The sequence below is a fragment of the Oreochromis aureus genome, linkage group 16 (assembly GCF_013358895.1).
Source record: "Oreochromis aureus strain Israel breed Guangdong linkage group 16, ZZ_aureus, whole genome shotgun sequence".
Taxonomy (NCBI): domain Eukaryota; kingdom Metazoa; phylum Chordata; class Actinopteri; order Cichliformes; family Cichlidae; genus Oreochromis; species Oreochromis aureus.
Window position 1 is genome coordinate 3,563,818 of NC_052957.1, and position 25,168 is coordinate 3,588,985.

General features: G+C 40.6%; 4 protein-coding genes across 4 annotated transcripts; all 4 read left to right on the top strand.

Annotated features, from left to right (window-relative positions):
* Positions 1-2,313: 2,313 nt before the first annotated feature.
* On the top strand, positions 2,314-3,264 carry LOC116325697 (olfactory receptor 2K2-like). Its single transcript, XM_031746668.2, has one exon. The coding sequence runs from the start codon at positions 2,320-2,322 to the stop codon at positions 3,262-3,264; it is 945 nt and encodes a 314-aa protein (XP_031602528.1). The 5' UTR covers positions 2,314-2,319.
* Positions 3,265-6,985: 3,721 nt separating this feature from the next.
* Positions 6,986-10,048, top strand: LOC116325696 (olfactory receptor 5F1-like). Its single transcript, XM_031746667.2, has 3 exons — positions 6,986-7,961; positions 8,936-9,027; positions 9,653-10,048. The coding sequence occupies exons 1-3, from the start codon at positions 6,992-6,994 to the stop codon at positions 10,046-10,048; spliced, it is 1,458 nt and encodes a 485-aa protein (XP_031602527.2). The 5' UTR covers positions 6,986-6,991.
* A 4,149-nt stretch (positions 10,049-14,197) lies between these two features.
* Positions 14,198-15,136, top strand: LOC116325695 (olfactory receptor 5F1-like). The gene has a single exon (XM_031746666.2). The coding sequence runs from the start codon at positions 14,207-14,209 to the stop codon at positions 15,134-15,136; it is 930 nt and encodes a 309-aa protein (XP_031602526.2). The 5' UTR covers positions 14,198-14,206.
* Positions 15,137-17,976: 2,840 nt separating this feature from the next.
* Positions 17,977-22,496, top strand: LOC116325694 (olfactory receptor 52D1-like). Its single transcript, XM_039600323.1, has 2 exons — positions 17,977-18,900; positions 22,239-22,496. The coding sequence occupies exons 1-2, from the start codon at positions 17,995-17,997 to the stop codon at positions 22,494-22,496; spliced, it is 1,164 nt and encodes a 387-aa protein (XP_039456257.1). The 5' UTR covers positions 17,977-17,994.
* Positions 22,497-25,168: the final 2,672 nt, after the last annotated feature.

The window sequence follows — 25,168 nt, forward strand, 5'->3', positions numbered from 1 at the left end:
TGGCCCTATGTGAAAAACTGATTTCCCCCTAAACCTAATAACCGGTTCATCCACTTTTAGCAGCACCAACTGTAATCAAGCATGTGCAATAACTGGCAATGACTCTTTTACAGCACCATGGAGGAATTTTTGGCCAACTCATCTTTGCAGAATTGTTGTTATTCAGCCATGTTGGAGGGTTTTCAACCACAAACTGTATTTTTAAGGTCATGCCACAGCATCTCAATCGGGATTCAGTTCAGAACTTTGCCGAGGCCACTCCAAAGTCTTCAGTATGCTTTTTAAGCCATTCAGAGGTGGACTTGCTGGTGTGATTTGGATCATTGTCCTGCTGCAGAACCCAAGTGTGCTTCAGCTTAAGGTACGAACAGATGGCCGGACATTCTCCTTCAGGATGTTTTGGTAGACTGCAGAATTAATGGTTCAGTTTACCACAGCAACTCTTCAGGTCCTGAGGCAGCAGAACAGACCTAGACCATGACACTACCACCACCATATTTTACTGTTCATATGATATTCCTTTTCTGAAATGCCTTGTTACTCTCACACCTGAAGTAATGGGATACACACCTTCCAAAAAGTTCAACTTTTGTCTCGTCAGTCCACAGAATATTTTCCCAAGAGTCTTGGGGGATCATCAAATTGTTTTTTGGCAAAACTGAGGTGAACCTTTATGTTCCAATAAAGAGGATGTTTGTTGTATCACAAGACGGCTGATCAATTTGGTTCACTAATTCATCTAAAAAGACATTTTGTAGAGGGTATAGCAAACATTGCAGTTTGTTTTGAAACAACAATTGTTATCTGTACATTTCAACTTTTTTCTCAAAATATAATTATGACTTTATTCTCAAAATTTCATCTTTATTCTCAAAATGATCAATAACAAAAAGAAAAATAATAATTTTTTCTTTATGCGGCCCTAATACTTCTTCGCACATTGTTTGCTTCACCACCAAGAAATGAGGGCAGGAACGTCTGACAGATAGTAAATTAACAGCTTTGCCTTCACACTCATCTCTCCCTTCACCACAACAGACTGGTAAAGAGTTCACTGCTGACAACCCTGCGCCAGTCTGTCAGTCTACCAATGTACTCTCTACCCTGAGACACTTAAACTTGGTGCAACACCTCATCCTCAACCTGGAGTGGGCACTCCAGCATTTTCTGACTGAGAATCAAGGGCTCAGACTTGGAGGTACTAATTCCCATGTCTTCACACTACCTAATGAAGCCAAAAGAACCACAAATCCACAAAATGCAGAGAGATGGTCCTGAGGCCACCAAATTGGAAACCCTCTGTAACTTTTGTAGTATTTGCAGATACTACAATCATTATGAAAAACTGCTTCTGAATGTGATGTTCAGCTAATGGACAGGTTCTCCTCCTCAGTACCCTGGCATAAACCTTCCCAGGTAGGCTTAGAAGTGTGGTCCATCTGTAATATGAGCACGCCCTCAGGTGCATTTTTATTAAAAAAAAAAAAATCATCGACCAAGTCGTGCCAATCCACAATCCAGGAGCAGAAAAAGTTGCTATACTAGACCCTCAACAGAGACATGTTAAGTGATACAGACCCACAACATCCAGAACATTGAGGAACTTAGGACAAATCTCATTCACCCCGGGGTCTCTGCCATCAAGGAGTTAATTAACTACATCATAGTTGCACGAGTGATCCCCCTCATGTCCAGAATCTGCTTCCTGTGTGGAAAGGATATTAGTGGAACATACGTCCCTTAGAATGCTGTTGAAGTTCTACCACAGGTCCGATTTAAGGATCTCTAAACCATTGGGCATGCCCGGCCTTCCCATTATTTCTCTTGCTAACTCATCATCACCAGTGTTTCCTTATCTTTGTCTCTCTCTGTCTCGTCCACTTGTTTCTGATTTCATCGGCCTGGTTTGTTTTAGAAAATACTTTCATTATCATGTTTCTGTGTTCTGGATCTGCCCCAGGGCCTCTTTCCAGGATTGCAAGACTTCACTGGTTGTTTTTACCAACTGTTCCTTTTTTCCTTCAATGCTGTGGGTTTGTTTTTGCTTGTGTTACTGTCCAGCCTATTGGAAAACTGGTGACAAGTGAATGTTATTTTAGTTTTATGAAGAAAATTGTTCATGCCTCTTTATTGTTTCTATTTTGTTTAATTTAATGTTTTTTACATTGCAACATGGCTGAATCTCCAGTGGATTTCAAAAGCAGAGAGCTTTGATTCCAGATCATTGATTGGCTGGTCAGAAATGACGCTTTAGTCAACGCTAGAGAGAAAAGGAGAGCTCAGAGCTTGTGAGGGACAGAGTTCAGTCTTTCACTCATTATGAATAATGTTTCTGTAATAACAATGTTTTTTCTTTCAGGTTTAAATGAAACAATGAATCACAGGTTTGTTCTCTTCTTTCTCAGTTTGCTGTGTTACTGCATCATTTTCCTCCTAAATCTTGCTCTTACTGTGACCATCATTTTGGACAACAACCTCCATGAACCCATGTATATTCTGCTCTGTGTTTTTTGCATGAATGCACTTTATGGAACAGCAGGTGTTTACCCTAAATTTCTCTGGGATCTGCTCTCTCCTGTTCATGTTATCTCATATTACGGTTGTCTTATTCAGGCACTGGTGATTTACTCTTGTGGATGCAGTGACCTGTCAATTCTTACACTTATGGCATTTGACAGATATGTGGCCATATGTCAACCACTAAAGTACCACTCTATCATGTCAAAGCAAAGACTCATTAGGTTAGTGTGTTTTTCTTGGTTAACACCTTTCTCCATTGTAGCAACAAATGTTTTTCTAACAACAAGGGTAAAGTTATGCAGCCCATATATTTCCAGACTCTTCTGTGTGAACTGGAGTATTGTTCAACTCGCTTGTTTTCCAGCACAAACAAAAGTTAATGGCATAGTTGCAAATATTACAATAATCATATATGTGCTTCATGGTGCTTTGATAGTTTGGTCCTATATTTATCTCATTAAAACATGTGTCAATTCTATAGAAAACAGGACAAAGTTCATGCAAACATGTGTCCCACATTTGGCCTCTTTACTCACTTTTGTTGTGGCAATACTTATTGATGTTGTAAATATACGAACTGATTTAAAGAATTTACCTCAATCCATTCAAAACTTTGTGGCAATAGAGTTTCTCATTATTCCTCCCATTATGAATCCTCTCATTTATGGTTTCAAACTGACCAAAATCCGAAAAAGTATTTGTGTTGTTATTTTTAAAATTTCAAAATCAAGTAATTTTATCTGAATGGACAAAAGCTCCTTTCCCTTAGTATACACTTCAAAAAGTCTCAAAGGTTGAATAAAAGAATTATGTTTCTTTTCATTTTTTTGTTAATTTGTACAAAATAACTCCTAAACCAAGGATATCTTGTTTGGGTTTAAGGACAGTTCAATACAATGTATAAGGACAATTTATAATCAACCTACAGCCAGAATCAAGGTGAATGGTAGCCTGACGGACAGAATTCAGCTACATAGAGGTACAAAACAGGGCTGTTTCTTGTCATCAATTCTTTTTGCCTTATATGCCGAGCCACTAGCGCAAGCAGTGCGACAGCATCCATATTTGGAGGGGGTAACTCTTGCTGGAATTTTGCTGGAAAAATTTGACACGTTTTTTCATTACACCCAAAATTAAAAGTAAACAGATCTCAAGTCCACAGAAATGTTGGAGACTGTGTGGAGAAACAGAAGCAGATCATTCACATGTGTTCTGGAAGTGCATAAAAATTAAAAAAGTATTGGGAAGACCTTAAAATGACCATGGATAATATTCTGGGTTATGCACTCCCAAACACTTGCCAAGTGATGTATCTTGGAAACATAAAGGAAAAGATACAAAAGGAGGACTTATATTTAGTAAAAATTATTCTAGCTGCAACTAAAAAAGCAATCACAAAGAAGTGGTTACATCCAGACCCTCCCACTCAACGAGATTGGATTAGTATTGTAGAGGGTATCTCAGAGATTGAAAAAATAACATTCAATATTAGACTGATGGGATGTAAATACGATAGACAATGGAGGAAGTGGAAAGCATTCCAAAGTGGCACCAAAAAAAACAACACAACAAGAAATGTGCATGTGATAGATGGAAAAGAAACGTAAACTCCAGCCTGTTTGTATGTTTGTAATTTTCTTTACTGTGTTTTTTTCAATGTTAACTAAAACTAATAAAAATTAAAGTTGGAAAAAAAAACCAAGGATATCTTCTTGTTTCTAATGAACAGTAGTTCAGTACAGGGTTTAGTGATTTGTATGCATATCTCCATAAGTTAACATGCATTTTTAATCATCAACTGTTTCATTATAATCTTCCATTTAACTCAAAACCTTTTTTCTAGCACAAAAGGAGATTTAGATCTTTATTCATGTAACACTAATCACTGTTTTTAAATTATCTTCAATTTAAAGGACACATATGTACATCTAAAAAGCTGTTATTTGTTATGCCTGTGCTTCTCTCATAAGCATTTCAACTTTGTGCTGAATATAATTTTGAGGAAACGAATCATACTTGTATATCTTTGTGTTTCTGCTGCCTGTTTGCACTTCTACCACAGTAAAAATGAAAAAGCTGCTTTTTAATTAAACTGATTCAGATAAAAGTCCTGCAAACTGTTTTTACTGAATAGCCATAGTAATAAATTATTATTATTATTATTGTTAAAGTGTGTTTCTTTGAAACATTGCTGTTCAAATGTTACTTTATAATACAATAGGCAGCTACTTTGTTAAAATGTGACTGTATGCTTTATTGCAGTTTATATGTTGACTTTCTTTCAATCTGAAACAACATACAATAATATAAATAAAGATTCCAGTATTCCTTGCTAATATTCAGGCCCATACACCTGAAAGCAGCACTGAACTGTAGTACATGGTGCATAATGCAACCAGTGTCACCCAGAGATGTAAGATGCTTAGCTGTTTTGCCCATTAGGGGTGAACCACCACTGCACATGTCTCAAATCTGTGTAAATACAGTCAAGATTATTGCTGTGTGCCGACAGAGATGCTTTTAATCTGAATGGATTCTCCAGACAAAAAAAGCTTGAAGACCTGCTCTCAGTAGTGATCTTCCCCATTCCTGGCCTGCTGAATACGTCTACTAGGTCTTTGAGATCTGTAACCCTGTGCTGTGATGTACCAGAGGAGGTACAGAGGTGACACAATCAGCACTGTTCACTCAGAGAGAAAAAAAGAGATTCTGGATTTGAATTTTATTGCGTGCTGTGCCATTTCTGAATCTGTCGATATGGATGAAAGCATGCATCTCTATCATGTGTCCACTTTTGATGGAGCTCTAATTTCTAGAAATTTAGCCACATTTTCTGCTTCTAAATTCAGAATAAACTGAGATTATTGCACTCGGTCCTAAAAATGTTAAAAATACAGTATCTCTAACCAGATTCTTACTCTGGATGGCATTACCTCCAGTAACACTGCAAGAATCTTGGAGTAATTTTTGACCAGGACATGTCCTTCAACGCACATATTAAACAAATATGTAAGACTGCTTTCTTCCATTTGCGCAATATCTCTAAAATTAGAAATATCCTGTCTCAGAGTGACGCTGAAAAACTAATTCATGCATTTATTACTTCCAGGCTGGACTACTGTAATTCATTATTATCAGGATGTCCTAAAAACTCCCTGAAAAGCCTTCAGCTAATCCAAAATGCTGCAGCAAGGGTCCTGACAGGGACTAGAAAGAGAGAGCAGATTTCTCCTGTTTTGGCTTCCCTTCATTGGCTTCCTGTTAAATCCAGAATTGAATGCAAAATCCTGCTCCTCACATACAAGGTCTTAAATAATCAGGCCCCATCTTATCTTAATGACCTTGTAGTACCATATCACCCTATTAGAGCACTTTGCTCTCGCTCTGCAGGCTTACTTGTTGTTCCTAGAGTATTTAAAAGTAGAATGGGAGGCAGAGCCTTCAGTTTTCAGGCCCCTCTTCTGTGGAACCAGCTCCCAGGAGAGATAGACACCTGCCCTACTTTTAAGATGAGGCTTAAAACGTTCCTTTTTGCTAAAGCATATACTTAGGACTGGATCAGGTGACTGCTGATACACCGCACTGCATTCAATCATTAGTTATTATTAAGTGCTCTCTACCACAGCAATTCTTTGTCATGCTCAACCGGTCACAGCAGATGGCCCCGCCCCTCCCTGAGCCTGGTTCTGCTGGAGATTTCTTCCTGTTAAAAGTAAGTTTTTCCTTCCCACTGTCACCAAAGTGCTTGCTCATAGGTGGTCATGTGATTGTTGGGATTTTCTCTTATTTATTTGTTTTATTGTTGCGTCTTTACCTTTGAATATAAAGTGTTTTTAAGCAACCATTGTCGTGATTTGGTGCTGTATTAATAAAACTGAATTGAACAAAAACACCGGCTCATTTACTAAGAAAACTTTTACTTTCTTTATTTGATGAGAATCTAATAATGTTAAACATTCATGTTAATTGTTTTTAGATTTCTTTTTATGTTTTTCCATTTTGGAATAAACATTTCGATTCTTCAGAGATCTTTCACTCCTGAACATTGATTGGTTGACTTGAAATTCCAGCTCAGGTGTTACTGGTCTACTATGGGTATAGAAAGGTGGTGAGACCAACCTGTGAGCAACAGAGTTACACTTCAGTCTCGCAGTCATAGTGAATAAACCTGGAGACTCCTCTTTGTTTGAGACTGGCCGCAGTCTGTAATGTATTAGTGATCACAACTGAACACAACTGTAAAACTGAAAATACACTTATAGTATCTTGAAATTTGTTTGTGGCTTTTAATTTTGTTTTATTTTATATTTATTTTATGTTTAGCACATTGCAGCACCTGTGAATGCAGTGAACCTTCTTTCCAGATCATTGATTGGTTGGTTTAAAATCCAGCTCAGGTGATGATCTAGTCAAGAGAGAGAAAAGGAGAGACCAGACTCTGTGAGGGACAGAGTTCAGTCTTTCACTCATTATGAATAATGTTTCTGCAATAACAATGTTTTTTCTTTCAGGTTTAAATGAAACAGTGAATCACAGGTTTGTTCTCTTCTTTCTCAGTTTGCTGTGTTACTGCATCATTTTCCTGCTAAATCTTGCTCTTACTGTGACCATCATCTTGGACAAAAACCTCCATGAACCCATGTATATTCTGCTCTGTGTTTTTTGCATGAATGCACTTTATGGAACAGCAGGTTTTTACCCTAAATTTCTCTGGGATCTGCTCTCTCCTGTTCATGTTATCTCATATTACGGTTGCCTTATTCAGACTCATGTGGTTTATTCTTTTGCCTGCATCGACGTTTCGATTCTTACACTCATGGCATTTGACAGATATGTGGCCATATGTCAGCCACTGAAGTATCACTCTTTCATGTCAAAGCAAAGAGTCATTAAGGTTGCATGTTTTTCTTGGTTCACACCTTTTTGCATTGTAGCTGTAAATATTTTTCTAACATCCAGGCTGAAGTTATGCAGCTCGTGCATTTCCAGACTCTTCTGTGTGAACTCAGTTATTGTCACACTTGCTTGTTCACGAGCTGAAACTATCATAAACCACATAGCTTCATATATTACAATAACTGTTTATGTATTCCACGGTTTGTTTATCGTGTGGTCCTACGTTTACCTCATTAAAACATGTGTAAAGTCTACAGAAAAGAGGGCAAAGTTCATGCAGACATGTGTCCCACATTTAGTTTCCCTACTCACTTTTCTTGTGGCTATACTTTTTGATGTTTTGAATATCCGATTTGGTTCAATAGTTTTACCTCAAACCCTTCAAAACTTTGTGACAATAGAGTTTCTTGTCATTCCTCCTATTATGAATCCTCTTATTTATGGCTTCAAATTGACCAAAATTAAGAAAAGAATCTGTACTTTAATTACTTTCCGTATTTCAGTGACTCCTGCTTATGCTGGCAAAGAACTTCTGAGTTTTAGAAGTTAGTTTATCCTTTTTTTTTTTACATTTTCATTACTTTATTTTAAAAAAAGCACTAAAGCATGTAAATGCAGTTTCCTGCTGTATTGAGCAAATAGTCAAGCCACATATAGAGATTTTAAAGCATTAATGTTAATTAATTAGGTAATGCTTAATGTATTGTAAATGGCCACTTCCTCTGTTACCATCTTATATTAAACCCGAAACTTTAATGTACTGAAGAAATAAAACTCTTATGATCAAGATTAATGTAGCATGTTTTTTTGTTCCATGAGAAATTACAAAATTAAACAAGCACATGGTGAACATGTAAACTACACACAGAAGGCTTTACCCGGGTTTGATCATAGGTATAATAGTAAAGTATAGTACAATATAAAGAAATGTTATAAATATTTTTATGAAAATTTGTTTCTTTCAGTGTGTACTATAAATGCATAGTTAGCTGTTGCTGACAGTACAGATAAATTCTATGGGTTCTTTCAGGTCTCTCATGTAGAGAGAGTATGCTGGCAGTGTCTGGATGATGACGGAATTGTTAATATTGACTGGCCCACATGTTCACCTGACCTAAAATCAATAGAACTGCTCTGGGACATTATCTTTCACCACCATGTTGCACCTCAGGCTGTCCATGAGCTCCATGATGCCATGGTACAGATCTGAAAAAAGATGCCCCAGGACACCATCCATCATCTCATTCAAAGCATATCCAGTTATTGTCAGGGATGCATACCATTTTGAGTTGGTGCAAATAAAATTCAGTAAAATGGATTAGCCTGAATTAGCCTGCTGGGTGTTATTCAATCATATGATGTGGCCTTTCATTCCTAACACATTACCCAATCCAGTTCAGTTTAGAACAATATCCCACATGGGCCTAGGCGTAAAGAGCTCTAGACCCAGGCTGGCCATACATACACACAGATACTGCACAGAGACAAACTTTATCCACACCCACCCCACTCTCCAAAGTGCGGACAAATGGATGCCCCCAGAGCCAGCAGCGATCCCAAGATGCTGCCAGTCCAGCCCTGGATCACCAGCCACCCTCCACCCTGGACAGGGTGCAGGAAACAGAGGCCGGGATGACCCACCTGCACCCTCCACTACCATTTATTCAGATAGGACCAATTTTCTAATTAGAGAAGGACACTCCTTTTCTGAAATTGCACTGGGTAATTGTGAGTATACTCAATACAAATACTTGCACTTTGAATTGAATTTTGGATCCAGGAAGAGGTTCTGTGCTTCATAGTTATCCTGATGGAAAAACCACGAGGAGGTGATTGGGAGGAATGGCCTGCCTGATCTAAAGCAGTCTTTTATTTTGATTTTTGGTTTTCCTCATTGGACTACTGTGATTTAATGGATTGTCCAATAAAAAGCTACCTTTTGTTAGACCATAAGGTTCACAGACCATGTTCAGCTAAAGATCAATGATTAGTTTCTGCAAGCACATTTTTTGAACACTCAGGTGTTAGTTTGATCAAATGGTCCAGAAGACTAACAAATCTTGTGAACCGAAACAGTTAAAGGTGAAGGTGGCTGTGAGGTCTTAACTCCCCATTGGAAAGAATTTCCCCTGCATCCTGGTGCAGTTTGAGAACATAAAGTCCAAAAGGGTTGTGTCCATTGCCCCGAGTTTACAGGAGCTGTGGTCAAAAGATCATCTTTGCCTCTCATCTACAGTACAAGTACATTGGAATCCCACAGGCAAATGGGAACCTTGAACAGGCTGCTATGAAAGCCACAACCACTAAATACCTGCAGAGAGTAAGGAAAGTCCTGAGGATCCAGGCAGTAAACACCTATGTCCTGTCGGTGATCAGATACCATGCTAAGATAATAAGCTGGCCAAAGAAGGTGATGGAAGCTACTGATGTCAAGACAAGGGAGCTCTTTTCCATGCATGGAGGGTTTCATCTCAGTTCCAACACCATAAGACTGTGCGTTAAGCCAAAGGATGGAGGCCAAGGACTGGCGAGTGTCAGAACCACTGTCCAGGATGAGACCACAGACATCCATGAGTACATCAGGAAGATGTCCTCAACCGACCACGTGCTCAGTGAATACCTCAGGGAATAGAAACCCAAGAAAAAGGAGGAGCAAGGAAAAGAACTATCATGGAAGGACGGGCCCCTGCATGGCATATACCACTGGCAGATAGAGGAACTGGCTGAACAAAGCTAGACTGAAAGACAGCACAAAGGCACTAATCATGGCAGCACAGGAACAAGCTCTGGGCACAAGATTCATGGAGGCTGGGGTCTATCACACAAGGCAAGACCCCAGTCCAGGACATAACAGAAGGGTGCAAGGTACTAGAAGGCAGGGCATACATGGAACGCCATAACCAAGTGGCTGGAAAAGTATACAGGAACATCTGTGCCGAGTATGACCTGGAAGTCCTGAGGTCAAAATAGGAGACGCATCCTAGTGTGGTTGAGAATGACTGAGTTAAGATCCTGTGGGATTTCCAGGTACAGTCAGACAAACTGGTGATAGCTAACCAACTGGACATTGTAGTGGTAGACAAACAGGGGAAAATGGCCGTAGTGATAGATGTAGCGATGCCGAATGACAGCAACATAAGGAAGAAGGAACACGAGAAGCTGCAGAAGTACAAAGGGCTCAGAGAAGAGCTCAAGGAGATGTGAAGGGTGAAGGTAACAGTGATCCTAGTGGTAATCAGAGCACTTGGTGCAGTGACTCCCAAACTAGGTGAGTGGCTCCAGCAGATCCCAGGAACAACATCCGAGATCTCTGTCCAGAACAGCGCAGTCCTAGGAACAGTTAAGATACTGCGCAGGATCCTCAAGCTCCAAGGCCTCTGGTAGAGGACCTGAGCTTGAAGGAAGGATAAAAGACCACCAGCAAGGGATGATTGGAATTTTTTTTATATACATACAGTGGCTTGCAAAAGTATTCGGCCCCCTTGAACTTTTCCACATTTTGTCACATTACAGCCACAAACATGAATCAATTTTATTGGAATTCCAGGTGAAAGACCAATACAAAGTGGTGAAAGAAAGAGAGAGCAGATTTCTCCTGTTTTGGCTTCCCTTCATTGGCTTCCTGTTAAATCCAGAATTGAATTCAAAATCCTGCTCCTCACATACAAGGTCTTAAATAATCAGGCCCCATCTTATCTTAATGACCTTGTAGTACCATATCACCCTATTAGAGCACTTCGCTCTCACTCTGCAGGCCTACTTGCTGTTCCTAGAGTATTTAAAAGTAGAATGGGAGGCAGAGCCTTCAGTTTTCAGGCCCCTCTTCTGTGGAACCAGCTTCCAGTTTGGATTCGGGAGACAGACACTATCTCTACTTTCAAGATTAGGCTTCAAACTTTCCTTTTTGCTAAAGCATATAGTTAGGGCTGGACCAGGTGACCCTGAATCCTCCCTTAGTTATGCTGCATTAGACGTAGGCTGCCGGGGATTCCCATGATGCATTGAGTTTTTCCCTTCCAGTCACCTTTCTCACTCACTATGTGTTAATAGACCTCTCTGCATCAAATCATATCTGTTATTAATCTCTGTCTCTCTTCCACAGCATGTCTTTATCCTGTTTTCCTTCTTTCACCCCAACCGGTCGCAGCAGATGGCCCCGCCCTCCCTGAGCCTGGTTCTGCTGGAGGTTTCTTCCTGTTAAAGGGAGTTTTCCTTCCCACTGTCACCAAAGTGCTTGTTCATAGGGGTCATATGATTGTTGGGTTTTTCTCTGTATTTATTATTGTGCTATCTACTGTACAATATAAAGCGCCTTGAGGCGACTTTTGTTGTGATTTGGTGCTATATAAATAAAATTGAATTGAATTGAATTGAATTGGTGTACATGTGAGAAGTGGAACGAAAATCATACACGATTCCAAACATTTTTTACAAATAAATAACTGCAAAGTGGGGTGTGCGTAATTATTCAGCCCCCTGAGTCAATACTTTGTAGAACCACCTTTTGCTGCAATTACAGCTGCCAGTCTTTTAGGGTATGTCTCTACCAGCTTTGCACATCTAGAGACTGAAATCCTTGCCCATTCTTCTTTGCAAAACAGCTCCAGCTCAGTCAGATTAGATGGACAGCGTTTGTGAACAGCAGTTTTCAGATCTTGCCACAGATTCTCGATTGGATTTAGACACCAGACAGGTCAGGGATAAAGTTATTGAGAAATTTAAAGCAGGCTTAGGCTACAAACAGATTTCCCAAGCCTTGAACATCCCACGGAGCACTGTTCAAGCCACCATTCAGAAATGGAAGGAGTATGGCACAACTGTAAACCTACCAAGACAAGGCCGTCCACCTAAACTCACAGGCCGAACAAGGAGAGCGCTGATCAGAAATGCAGCCAAGAGGCCCATGGTGACTCTGGACGAGCTGCAGAGATCTACAGCTCAGGTGGGGGAATCTATCCATAGGACAACTATTAGTCGTGCACTGCACAAAGTTGGCCTTTATGGAAGAGTGGCAAGAAGAAAGCCATTGTTAACAAAAAACCATAAGAAGTCCCGTTTGCAGTTTGCCACAAGCCATGTGGGGGACACAGCAAACATGTGGAAGAAGGTGCTCGGGTCAGATGAGACCAAAATGGTAGAGACATACCCTAAAAGACTAGCAGCTGTAATTGCAGCAAAAGGTGGTTCTACAAAGTATTGACTCAGGGGGCTGAATAATTACGCACACCCCACTTTGCAGTTATTTATTTGTAAAAAATGTTTGGAATCATGTATGATTGTCGTTCCACTTCTCACGTGTACACCACTTTGTGTTGGTCTTTCACCTGGAATTCCAATAAAATTGATTCATGTTTGTGGCTGTAATGTGACAAAATGTGGAAAAGTTCAAGGGGGCCGAATACTTTTGCAAGCCACTGTATATCATGTATACACATATTATGTATGTATTTTGTTTTGTTTGATTATAGATATTGAAATAGGTTTTATTCAGGTTGATACAGTTGTTGTTGGATTATAGCAGTAGCTTATGGTCAAAGTAGCCATGAATTTTACCAGTATCTTCCCTCCCTAATGATGTCCCTCCAACTATTTTCTTACCATGTTAGTTTCATCTTCCTCCTCTTCCTCACTTTTCCACAGCTGGTGCTAGAAGCAGCAGCCTCCTGTGGCTGTGAGGTCTGGTTAAAAGTTGTTGGTGGTACTACTGTTCATGGTGCAGCAGCCCCCAACAGCAAAGATGTCAGTTTGATACATGTTGCTGCATCTATTTTTACATTCTTTTTATTGTTTTCTCTCAGCTTTTTAGCTGCATCTTTTCACCCCTTCTTCCACACTAAACTTAATCTACACGCTATTTGAGCGCACTGGGGAGGGGCTGGTAGCACTATGAGATTTGACTGGCCATTTACATGAAAAGGCAAAGACCATCTCTAAATCGAGGAGGGGGCCTAAGGGTACATCTTTCACCATCTTACAATGCTGTGATTGCAGCCATTCCCCAACTCTGTGTGAATGGTACTCATGGCCATTGATCAGTGGTCTTTGATCACTGATCAATGGTCTTTGATCAGTGGTTGGTGATAAGTGTTTAGTTTCAGTCATTGTGCAAATGTACTGTTTATAAGGTTGGAAACCTGCAGTCAGTTGAGACTGAAGAAGTCACTTGGACAAGTGATGAAATGTTTCTCCCACTGACAACGTCCAGATGAACAGAATCAACCTTTTGGGAAGATCTGGTGTAATGTAGCATTATAGCATCTGTATACAATTTCTTAACTGGGAGCAAGGAAAAACTTAACAGTTTAGATTTTGTCACAGGATTACAGAGGTTTGCCTCACCAATTATCAACAAAGTTTCCACATTCACATCACACAGACAGGTGATGCAAATAAAATCTATCTTTTAGAAGATCATATAGAAGGTCTTAATAGAAAGGGAGTGAGACCAACCTGTGAGCAACAGAGTTACACTTCAGTTTCCCAGTCGTAGTGAATAAACATGGAGACTCCTCTTTGTTTGAGACTGGCCGCAGTCTGTAATGTATTAGTGATCACAACTGAACACAACTGTAAAACTGAAAATACACTTATAGTATCTTGAAATTTGTTTGTGGCTTTTAATTTTGTTTTATTTTATATTTAGCAAATTACAGCACACTGAATGCAGTGAACCTTCTTTCCAGATCATTGATTGGTTGGTTTGAAATCCAGCTCAGGTGATGATCTAGTCAAGAGAGAGAAAAGGAGAGACCAGACTCTGTGAGGGACAGAGTTCAGTCTTTCACTCATTATGAATAATGTTTCTGCAATAACAATGTTTTTTCTTTCAGGTTTAAATGAAACAGTGAATCACAGGTTTGTTCTCTTCTTTCTCAGTTTGCTGTGTTACTGCATCATTTTCCTGCTAAATCTTGCTCTTACTGTGACCATCATCTTGGACAAAAACCTCCATGAACCCATGTATATTCTGCTCTGTGTTTTTTGCATGAATGCACTTTATGGAACAGCAGGTTTTTACCCTAAATTTCTCTGGGATCTGCTCTCTCCTGTTCATGTTATCTCATATTACGGTTGCCTTATTCAGGCTCATGTGGTTTATTCTTTTGCCTGCATCGACGTTTCGATTCTTACACTCATGGCATTTGACAGATATGTGGCCATATGTCAGCCACTGAAGTATCACTCTTTCATGTCAAAGCAAAGAGTCATTAAGGTTGCATGTTTTTCTTGGTTCACACCTTTTTGTATTATAGCTGTAAATATTTTTCTAACATCCAGGCTGAAGTTATGCAGCTCGTACATTTCCAGACTCTTCTGTGTGAACTCAGTTATTGTCACACTTGCTTGTTCACGAACTGAAACTATCATTAACAGCATAGTTGCATATATTACAATAACTGTTTATGTATTCCACGGTTTGTTTATCGTGTGGTCCTACGTTTACCTCATTAAAACATGTGTAAAGTCCACAGAAAAGAGGGCAAAGTTCATGCAGACATGTGTCCCACATTTACTTTCCCTACTCACTTTTCTTGTGACTATACTTTTTGATGTTATGAATATCCGACTTGGTTCAATAGTTTTACCTCAAACCCTTCAAAACTTTGTGACAATAGAGTTTCTTGTCATTCCTCCTATTATGAATCCTCTTATTTATGGCTTCAAATTGACCAAAATTAAGAAAAGAATCTGTACTGTCATGTTTTTTATATTTCAGTGACTCTTGCCTTATGCTAGTAAAGCCCCTTTGAGTTTTAGAAGTTACTTATATCTTTTTTTTTTTACATTTTTAATACTTTTCTTAAAAGAAATCACTAAACCACATAAATGGACTGTCTTGAGCAAATAGTCAAGCCACATATACAGTTTTTAAAAGCATTAATGTTAATTTATTAGGTGATGCTTAATGTATTGTGAATGGTCACTTGCACCGTTGCATCATCATGACGCTCTGTTGAGTGATAGGAAGTTGTTTTTTCTGCCTTAAATCTTTTTATATTTCAAGTTTTTTGGCACTAAAAAATACATTTATTTATTTTTACATATAATTTACAAATTATATATCTCAGAGAATTCGTCTAAGGCAAATGATTAACACCCATTACCAAATGCACTCTGTGTGGAAACTTCACTGACATTTTATGTTCATTAGTGAAATAAAAGAGGAACCTGATATCATCTTATTTCAGATTTGCCTTACAAGTTTTCAGTGATTTTACTGGATTTTCTGACCAGTTTTATATATATGCAAGATCATTTAAAGTATCTGAAGAACAAAAGGGGATAATTGTAAATCGTAATGAAAAATATTTCTTTCAGAGTATACCATAAATGCATAGTGTTATAGCCGTTGTCATAAATACTTGTTTTTGCGGTACCTGGAGAACTGCCTGTGAAAGATGTTTACTTGCTTCCCTGAGTTTATTATTTTGTCTATTTGTTTATTATTTTGTCCTCAGCTCATCCTGAAGTGCTGACCGTCCTGTGTTGTTGTTGTTCCTTTCTATAAATAAACACCATGTAGTGACAGAAGATTGTCTCCTGTGGCTGCTTGGGTCCTGCTTGGGGCAGATGCCTCATTCCTGCTATGACCTGACCCCTAGACAGGACTAAACTGGGACCGGATACCAAAGTGCCAGAGGCTACTGACATGCTCCCTGCTAGTGTGGAGGCTGACGGTGAATGGACTGGTTCTTACATAGCGCTTTTCTAGTCTGAGCACTCAAAGCACTTTACACAACTTGCCACATTCATCCATTTACACATATTCGCAGAGGTACTCTTTTCTAAGCTCTTTCTACCTAAGTGCCTTCTATTGAATGATGCAGCTATGGACAAACAGGTATGTCCACTGAGGATCTCTGCTTAACCCTCTGTGTAAGAGAGGTGGAGGCCCACGCTAAACAACTTGAGGTGCAAGCTATGCATCTCGTGTTAGGGCCCTGGACTTAGAGAAAAGCTCACGTGTTGTTTCCATGCCTGTGTCTGGTTATCCCAGCACATCTACTACTATTTCTATAGGTTTTGACATCACAAAGCACTTTCAACTAGTCCCTCCATTTTGTGAAGACAAAGTTGGTTCATATTTCAACAAATGCAAGTTGTCCCATGGAGTTTTGGCTGCTTTTATTACACCGTAAACTGGTCGGCAAAGCCCAGGGGGTGTGTACCAGTTTGTCGATTGATTAATTATAAAATTGTAAAGAAAACTGTTACAAACATATGAGCTTGTCCCGCAAGCTTATCAACAAAAATTTAGGAAATTGCCAATCAATCATTCTGGGGCTCACTGCAAGGGTGATCCTTCTGGTTCTTTGGCTCTCCGGCTTCCTTCCTTTCGCTTCTGTTCTCTTTTGAGGAGAGGTAGTCTACCTCAGTGGTTCTGAGTTAGTGATTGATTGGAGTTTTCATGGGTGACTGACCAACCGTTCAACATGTGTTTTGTTCTGGGTGAGTAACAGGTACTTGGATGGATTTTACAAGATCCTTGTACAACCAATGTGTCTGTGAAGGTTCTCAGTCATCCAGGTCATCGTAGTCTAAGGAGCTTAGAAATAAAAGCGTCTGGACTACTTTAAGTTGCTTGAAGACGTTTCACCTCTCATCTGAAAAGCTTCTTCAATTCAACATTGTACAACCAAATGTCCATGACAGAGTTTTGACGCTTTGAACCGCACTCTTGTGTCCTTGCTTTTTGCAAGTGATTTTGTCCAGTTGGCTTCGTCACTGGATGAGTATCATCATCCACTGGAGGAGTTTGAAGCCATACAAAAGCCAACCAGTATGGATGTCAGAACTTTGAACGTCCTAGGCCAGAGAAAAGGGGTGATCGTGGTGCAAGGATAAGGTTACATCACACTGCAGAAAATTTGATAAATAGCTGGGTTCTTGAGGGTTCAAGACTGGAGTTCTGCTTTGAGGAGCTTGGATCACTTTTCCAGAATGGACAAAGGAGGGAGTGCAGGCTGGAATCTTTCCATTGTGGAGTAGGAAAGGTGGAGAGTAAGCAGGCAGCAGAGTAACAGGTAAGTAACATGTAACAGGTGCAAACAATTCTTTTTTCCACAGAGTTACTAAGAGGCAAAGAGGAAGCAACATTCACAAGGACATCTTACTATCTTACTCGTAAGTTCAGCAAGCATCAGAGAGCCTGATCATTATCACTGAAGCAAGAATGATCTGACTTGAGTGTAGGCTCAAGCTGGACTACGAAGGACTACAAAAGAATAACAGAAGAAAACCACAACAAGCCCTGAATAATCATGTTTAATTGGCATAAATGCAATAAATTCCTAACAGTATCATAAAGAAGCTTATTTTTGAATAAAGTTTTAAAAACTATTTAATATTTATTTTTCGAGAATCTGCAGTTTTGTTTTATTATGTGTTTAGTACATGATACATATTAAATCCCCTGGGATATTTTTCCAAAGCTGTGAGCTTTCATTCCAGGTCATTGATTGGCTGGTTTGAAATCCCAGCTCACATGTTGCTGTTATCTGTAGTAGATAGAGGAGAGAGGAGAACAGAGACAGGATACAGTGAGAGACTAGGCTACACTTAGGTCTCTCTATCACAATGAATAATGTTTCTGTAATAACAATGTTTTTTCTTTCAGGTTTCAATGAAACAATCAGTCACAGGTTTGTTCTCTTCTTTCTCAGTTTGTTGTGTTACTGCATCATTTGCCTGGTCAATGTTTCTCTCATTGTGATCATCATCTTGGACGCCAACCTCCATGAACCAATGTATATTCTGCTCTGTGTCTTTTGTATGAATGCACTTTATGGAACAGCAGGTTTCTTTCCCAGATTTCTCTGGGATCTCCTCTCTGATGTTCATCTCATCTCATATTACGGTTGCCTTATTCAGAATCAGGTGATTTATTCTTTTGTCTGTGGCGAACTGTCGATTCTTGCAGTCATGGCATATGACAGATATGTGGCCATATGTCAGCCACTGAAGTACCACTCTATCATGTCAAAGCAAAGAGTCATTAGGTTTGCATGTTTTTCTTGGTTCACAACTTTCTGCATTGTGGCTGTAAATGTCTTTCTAACATCCAGACTGAAGTTATGCAGCCCGTATATTTCCAGACTCTTTTGTGTGAACTGGAGTATTGTTCAACTCGCTTGTTTTCCAGCGCAAACTACAATCAATTCTATAGTTGCAAATATTACAATAAGTATTTATTGTCTTCATGGTGTTTTCATAGTTTGGTCCTATATGTATATCATTCAAACATGTGTAAAGTCTATAGAAAACAGGGCAAAGTTCATGCAAACATGTGTCCCACATCTCGTCTCATTATTTACTTTTGTTGTGGCAATACTTACTGATCTTATAAATATGCGACTGGGTTCGAAAGAGTTGCCTCGGACCCTTCAAAACTTTATAGCAATAGAGTTTCTTGTCATTCCTCCTATCATGAATCCTCTGATTTATGGTTTCAAACTGACCAAAATTCAAAAAAGAATTTATAGTGTTGTTATTTTTAAAAGAACTAATTTTTGTTTTATTCGATCAGATAATAGTTTCACACACAGCTAAGTGTCACACCCGTTGTTTGACATCTTTGAAAAACAAGTCCAAAAAAAGTTTTTATTTTTTACTGAAATTTGTGTTTTATTTGGAGTTGTCTGAAAACATGTCTATTGATGTGAGCGGATATGAAACTTTATTATTTATCTGCATTTCCCAGATGATTTACATTTTGTAGATATCTTTGCACTAAATGTATTTTTGATGGTCACCTGCCTAATTACCAAAAAACACTCATATGTAGAAAGGCTGTAAATTTCACAGTCTTTCTTCTCATTACTGTTCAAGGAAATAACAGGCACCGTGGAGACTGCACATGTGAAACGGATTAAAAGACAAACTGTTTTAGATGTGGCAGCACTATCAGAGTGTCATATTTGATATTATGACAATATTATGTAATAAAATTGATCCACAACCACATGGATGTGAAGCAGTTTTAGTAGTTTTCTCAGTTTTATCTTCTTTTTCTTTAACACTTGTTGAAACAGTCAGAGGTTTTAACAACTGAACCAGGTTTAGAATTTCTGCTTAATCAAACATAAAAGTCTGTTAACACTCATACAATTAAATGGCTTTTCTATTGTTTGAAGGATTGCCAGTTGAAGTTGAACATTTACAGTGCAAATCAGTTTTTCTACATGACAAAATGTTTCTTTTTACTGTATTAACTCAAAAGAAATGAGAAATCTGTTAAATAGTAAGAAATAAATGTGTACGATTGCAAAAAAAAATATATATATATATATATCTGGACCCTCATTTCCCAGCAGCACATCCCACACACAAACTACCAGCAAAGGCCTCCCCAGCAGGTGTGTTCTCCCCCTGCTGTTCTTGACCCTCTAAACTGATAGAATAGAATGCCTTTTATTGTCACTATACACATGTACAATGAGATTCAGAGCATCTCCTACCCAGTGCAGACATGTGGGAAAAGAAAGGGGGGTGAGCTGTACACATATGAGGAGTTCAATATCAAAAAATATCAAATACACAAACATTGGAAAAGAATAAATAGTGTATATTTACAGTGGGGGTTATTGCACGTAAATTAAATATTGCACTGTGGTGGTGTTTGTATATTCTGTGTGTAGAGGAGAGGCTTTAATTGGGGGGTGAAACTGTGTCATTAGTGGGTTCAGCGTGGTTATGGCTTTTGCAAAGGAACTGTTCCCAAGTCTGTCAGTCTTTGTGCTGATGCACCTGTAGTGCTTTCCCGAGGGAAGCAGGTCAAACAGGTCAAAACCTGGGTGGAAGCTGCCCTTGATGATGTTTGTTGCTCTGTTGAGACAGCGGGTGGAATAAATGTCCACCAAGGAGGGAGAGGGCAGCCAATGATCTTCTGTGCTGCCTTGATTACACTGTGGAGCTTCATTCTATTCCCCTCTGGTCAGCTGCCGTACCTTACTTTGATGCAGTATGTCAGTAGGCTGTCAATGATGAGCAGTAGAAGGTCAGCAGCAGGTTGGAGTCCAGTTTGTGCTTCCAGAGAAACAGGAAGGTGTGGACCCTCTCCACACACTCACCGTTGATGTATAGGGGGCCTAAATCAGTGCTGTGCGCCCTGAAGTCGACAATGTTCTCTTTGGTTTCTTGGTGGTCAATGCCAGGTTTTTCTCTGAACACTATGCTGCCAACTTCAGGACTTCCTCTCTGTAGGCTGCCTCTTCTCCCTTTGAGATAAGTAAGACTAATGTGTTGTCATCAGCAATCTGTCATGTTTAGGCTGTGTGCAGGTATGGAGGACCCACAGTGCAGACTCCAGAGACAAAACGTGAACTCAAAGAACAGCTTTAATGCTGAACTCAAAAGTAACAAACTTCAAAATACAAAAATAAACGCACGCACGCACGCACGCACGCACGCACGCACGCACGCACGCACGCACGCACGCACGCACGCACGCACGCACGCACGCAGAACACAGCATGAATGAGGGTAGATCACGACATGGACAGATGAAAACACAAGGCTTAAATACACAGTGGGAGCAATCAGAGAATGAGAGACAGGAGGGAAACACAGCTGGGGCAAATCAGGGCTAACGAGACAAAGGAAACAAAACCAGACACATTAACATGAGACGCAGACTTTCAAAGTAAAACAGGAAACATAACACAGAGACGTGGACTTCACAAGGGGATACAGCAGACAGGGGAGACACAGCAACTAAGGAACACAGGCAGAAACCAAAAAGCAGAACTAACAAAGAAAGCAAAAGACTAGAAATGATAAATAATATCAAAATCAAAGTTCAATAATAAAGTAAACTCAAAACTCTGGGTCGACGACCCAGGTCTCCTAATACAAACTTGATGAGGAGGTTGTTGTTGTGGGTCGAATTGCAGTCTTAGGTTTAGAGACAATACAGGAGGGAGCTCAGCACACCTTGTGGGGAGCCAGTGCTCAGCGTGCGAGTGGAGGAGAGTTGGGGGCCAAGTCTTACAGTCTGGGACCAGTTGGTGAGAAAGTCCAAGGCCAAGAGTGACCAGTTTGGTGAAGAGGATATCTGGGATTGATTGTATTGAAAGCTGAGCTTTAATCCACAAAGAGCATCCATCCATCCTCTTATCCGCGGGCCTCCTCCCAGTGGGACATGCCCAGAACACCTCACCCAGGTGGCGCCCAGGATGCCTAAACCAACTCAACTGGCTCCTTTCAATGAGAAGGAGCAGCGCCTCTACTGTGAGCCCCTCCCGGATGGCCAAACTTCTCACCCTTTCTCTAAAGGAGAGACCAGCCACCCTTTGGAGGAAGCCCATTTCTGCTGCTCGTATCCGCGATCTCGTTCTTTCAGTCACTACCCAATGCTCGTGACCATAGGTGAGTGTAGGGACGTAGATCAACCGGTAAATTGAGGGCTTCACTTTTACACTCGGCTCTCTCTTCACCACGATGAACTGGTACAGCGTCCGCATCACTGGGGCCAATCATTCCACCACCACCAATCCGCCAATCCATCTGTCGATCTCCTGCTCCCTTTTCCTGTCACTCGTGAAAAAGACCCCGAGATACTTAAACTCTTCCACGTGGGGCAAGAACTCGTCCCTGACCTAGAGTGGGCACGCCACCCTTTTCTGGCTGAGGACCATGGCCTCAGATTTGGAGGTGCTGATTCTCGTTCCCACCGCTTCATACTCGGCTGCGAACTGTTCCAAAGCAAGCTGAAGGCCATCACCCGATGAGGCCAACAGAACCACATCATCCGTGAAAAGCAGAGATGAGATTCTGAGAACACCCACAAAGAGCATTCGGACGTAACTTTGCCGCTGCTCCAGGTGGCTCAGCGCAGAGTGGAGAACTCCGTTGATGGCGTCTTCTATGGATCTGTTCACATGATTTGCAAACTGGTAATCATTGGTCTGATCCACAATGAAGACGAATCCACATACAGACAGGAGGTGGACCAGCTGTTCCACTGCTGCAGTCAGAACCACCTGGAGCCGACTGTGGAGATGACGGTGAACCTTCGGAGAGACCCCCCCATCACTATCCTTACAATAGAGTACTTACCGTGGATCACTTCAGATTCCTAGGACCCACCTTTCCACGCTATCTGAAGTGGTCCCCACATATATCTTCAAAAGTTGAATCTGTTCATCTGGACGTAGCGTTTTGTGGGAGAAACGTTTCGTCACTCATCCAAGTGACTTCTTCAGTCTCAGCTGACTGCAGGTTTCCCCAAACCTTATAAACAGTACATTTGCATAATGACTGAAACCAGCCCACTGAAGGAACAATGGGCTGTGGGGTCAGTTCCTTAATCATAATTATGCAGATTCCCATGACCATTGATCAACAATCACTGACCAAAACCCACTGATCAAAGAACACTGATCAATGGCCATGAGTAAAAGATGTACCAAGATGGTACATCTTGGTACCATGTACCAAGATGGTACATCTTTCGCCATCTTACAATGCTGTGATTGCAGCCATTCCCCAACTCTCTGTGAATGGTACTCATGGCCATTGATCAGTGTTCTTTGATCTTGGAGCTTGGCATGCTCTCTTCATCCCTCAGTTTCTGTTCCAACGCAGCTGTAGGTTGAAAGGGCAGAGCATGCCGTACACCCCTGCAGTCTTCCTCAACATCACAGTAGGGTCTCTTCCACCTTTTCTGGATTTCACTGTTGTTCAAAATCTCCTCATGACAATTTCTAGGAAGCCAAGTGGTACAGCCCTCTGCCTTAACTCCTCTCTGGGTTGTCAGCTGTGCTGGAAATGGTCCCTGCTTCTCACTGGTCCTCTTGAAGCCTTTTCTCCCAGTCTCAGTCTGCATCTTATGGATGATCTCCTTCCGTCACTTCACCTGTAATTTAAAACATGAAAATTCCCCCGGAAAACCCTCTTTTGCCGCATGGTCCTTGCCATGCGGCAATACAAGGTCATGAATAACACACCGCTGGTAAATTCACACAGGCACAGAAAGTGGCAATTAAAAGGTTAAGTAGGCATGGCCCATAAGGTTATGCAAACCTAGGATGTTGCTGTCACCTTTCTGCTCCTGTAAAAAACATACATACATACATCCACCCTTTTGTCATATCTGGGTGGGGTAGGTGAAATCTTGTGTATTGGTGTAAAGTCAGTCAAGCCAGTCAAGCTTTTGTCAGTCCAGTCAGTTCCCATGTTTATTGCTGATAGTGGAATCTCTCATGTCGCATTAAGTTTCTACTGGAGCGATCGTGGCTCAAGAGTTGGCAGTTCGTCTTGTAATCGAGGTTGCCGGTTCGAGCCCCGGCTCCGACAGTCTGGGTCGTTGTGTCCTTGGGCAAGACACTTCACCCGTTGCCTACTGATGGTTGTCAGAGGGCTCGGTGGCACCAGTGTCCGGCAGCCTCTGTCAGTGCGCCCCAGGGCAGCTGTGGCTACAATGTAGCTTGCCATCACCAGTGTGTGAATGGGTGAATGACTGAATGTAGCGTAAAGCGCTTTGGGGTCCATAGGGACTAAGTAAAGCGCTATACAAATACAGGCCATTTACCATTTACTGCCAGCAATATGACGTTATTTCAGAAAAGAAAAAGTAAGAATTTAGAATGGACTAACTCGCTGAATCCTTTTAGATAAGGACTTACTATCTGATTATGTTCCAAATAAGTGGCTTTCTCCAGAGCCCATTGTAATGTGGAGAAGCTCATTTTGCGATCGTTCCCGACAAAAAATGTTGAGTAGCGCTTTCAGTTCTAATCGTGCAGGCCTGCTTAAATGAGAGCGATTACCAAACAAAACTCTCAGTGCATTGTGAAAGTAAAAAATAAGAAGGCCTAGTTAAGTCATGAAGCATGCTCTTCATCTTAGGAGGGTAAATCAAACAAAAACCAGTTGGCAGGTTCAACTTTGCAACAAAAGAAAATGTATCAGCCAGATAAATCCCACAAACTCTCATCCACCAGCCACACACACACCACACAACCCTAATGTCCTATTAGATAATGAGTTTCTTCCCATGTAACCAGGTGTGTGCCATGGTAAAAACCTGCTCACACATCAGGAACAAGAAACAAAATAATCTATTAGTCTCACTCATTCTAAACTCTCTCTCCAGCATTCTGTTTTCCCCTGCTATAATTCAATCATCTTTCATAACATAATACTAGTCCACTAGTTTACATATCACTTCTCATCCCACTAAGTGAACCGGACAAGATGATAAAACACATGCTTAAGATGCTAGCTGGTCTTCATGAGCTTCATTGTATGTGTGTGTATGTGTTAGTAGGATTAATGCATTTTCTGTTTGTGTGTGTGATTTTGCGTACCACTCCTATTTTGTGGTGCTCCAAGACACTTCTCCACTCAAGGCAGTTGGTTTTTCCTCCCCAGGTTCTTTAACCCAATTTGATTTCCCACACTAAACAACAGTGCTCCTCCATGTGTCCTCATGTGTCTCATCTCCCCCCTTGCAGCAGTCCAGTGTCAGTTCTTCCCTTCAGCTTTGTCCTGTGTAATCCCACTGTCTCTTCCTATTGCCATTTCACTCCAAACATGGCAAATGTCAAACTCAGGTAGTCTTCCTAAGGTCCATTCACACATAGTGAAGTTGCAGCTTGTTGGAAATGCATCTCCATCCGTCCAGTCATGATGATGGTGTTTTCTCCATGCTGATGTCGTTGGCACATACTGCTGCTGCTTGACCCCTAACTGCCCAGGATTCTGCTGGTGTCTCTTGGCCTGCCATGTTGTTGCTTTTGGAACTGCATTT

What these genes read in the sequence shown, in the direction of transcription:
- LOC116325694 (XM_039600323.1), top strand. Translation starts at nt 17,995, where the DNA reads ATGAATAATGTTTCTGTAATAACAATGTTTTTTCTTTCAGGTTTCAAT. An exon ending in TTCAAAAAAGAATTTATAGT is followed by an intron (nt 18,901 to 22,238) that starts GTTGTTATTTTT and finishes CCGCTGCTCCAG; the next exon opens with GTGGCTCAGCGCAGAGTGGA.
- LOC116325695 (XM_031746666.2), top strand. Translation starts at nt 14,207, where the DNA reads ATGAATAATGTTTCTGCAATAACAATGTTTTTTCTTTCAGGTTTAAAT.
- LOC116325696 (XM_031746667.2), top strand. Translation starts at nt 6,992, where the DNA reads ATGAATAATGTTTCTGCAATAACAATGTTTTTTCTTTCAGGTTTAAAT. An exon ending in AGAACTTCTGAGTTTTAGAA is followed by an intron (nt 7,962 to 8,935) that starts GTTAGTTTATCC and finishes CACTCTCCAAAG; the next exon opens with TGCGGACAAATGGATGCCCC. An exon ending in CACCCTCCACCCTGGACAGG is followed by an intron (nt 9,028 to 9,652) that starts GTGCAGGAAACA and finishes TCTCATCTACAG; the next exon opens with TACAAGTACATTGGAATCCC.
- LOC116325697 (XM_031746668.2), top strand. Translation starts at nt 2,320, where the DNA reads ATGAATAATGTTTCTGTAATAACAATGTTTTTTCTTTCAGGTTTAAAT.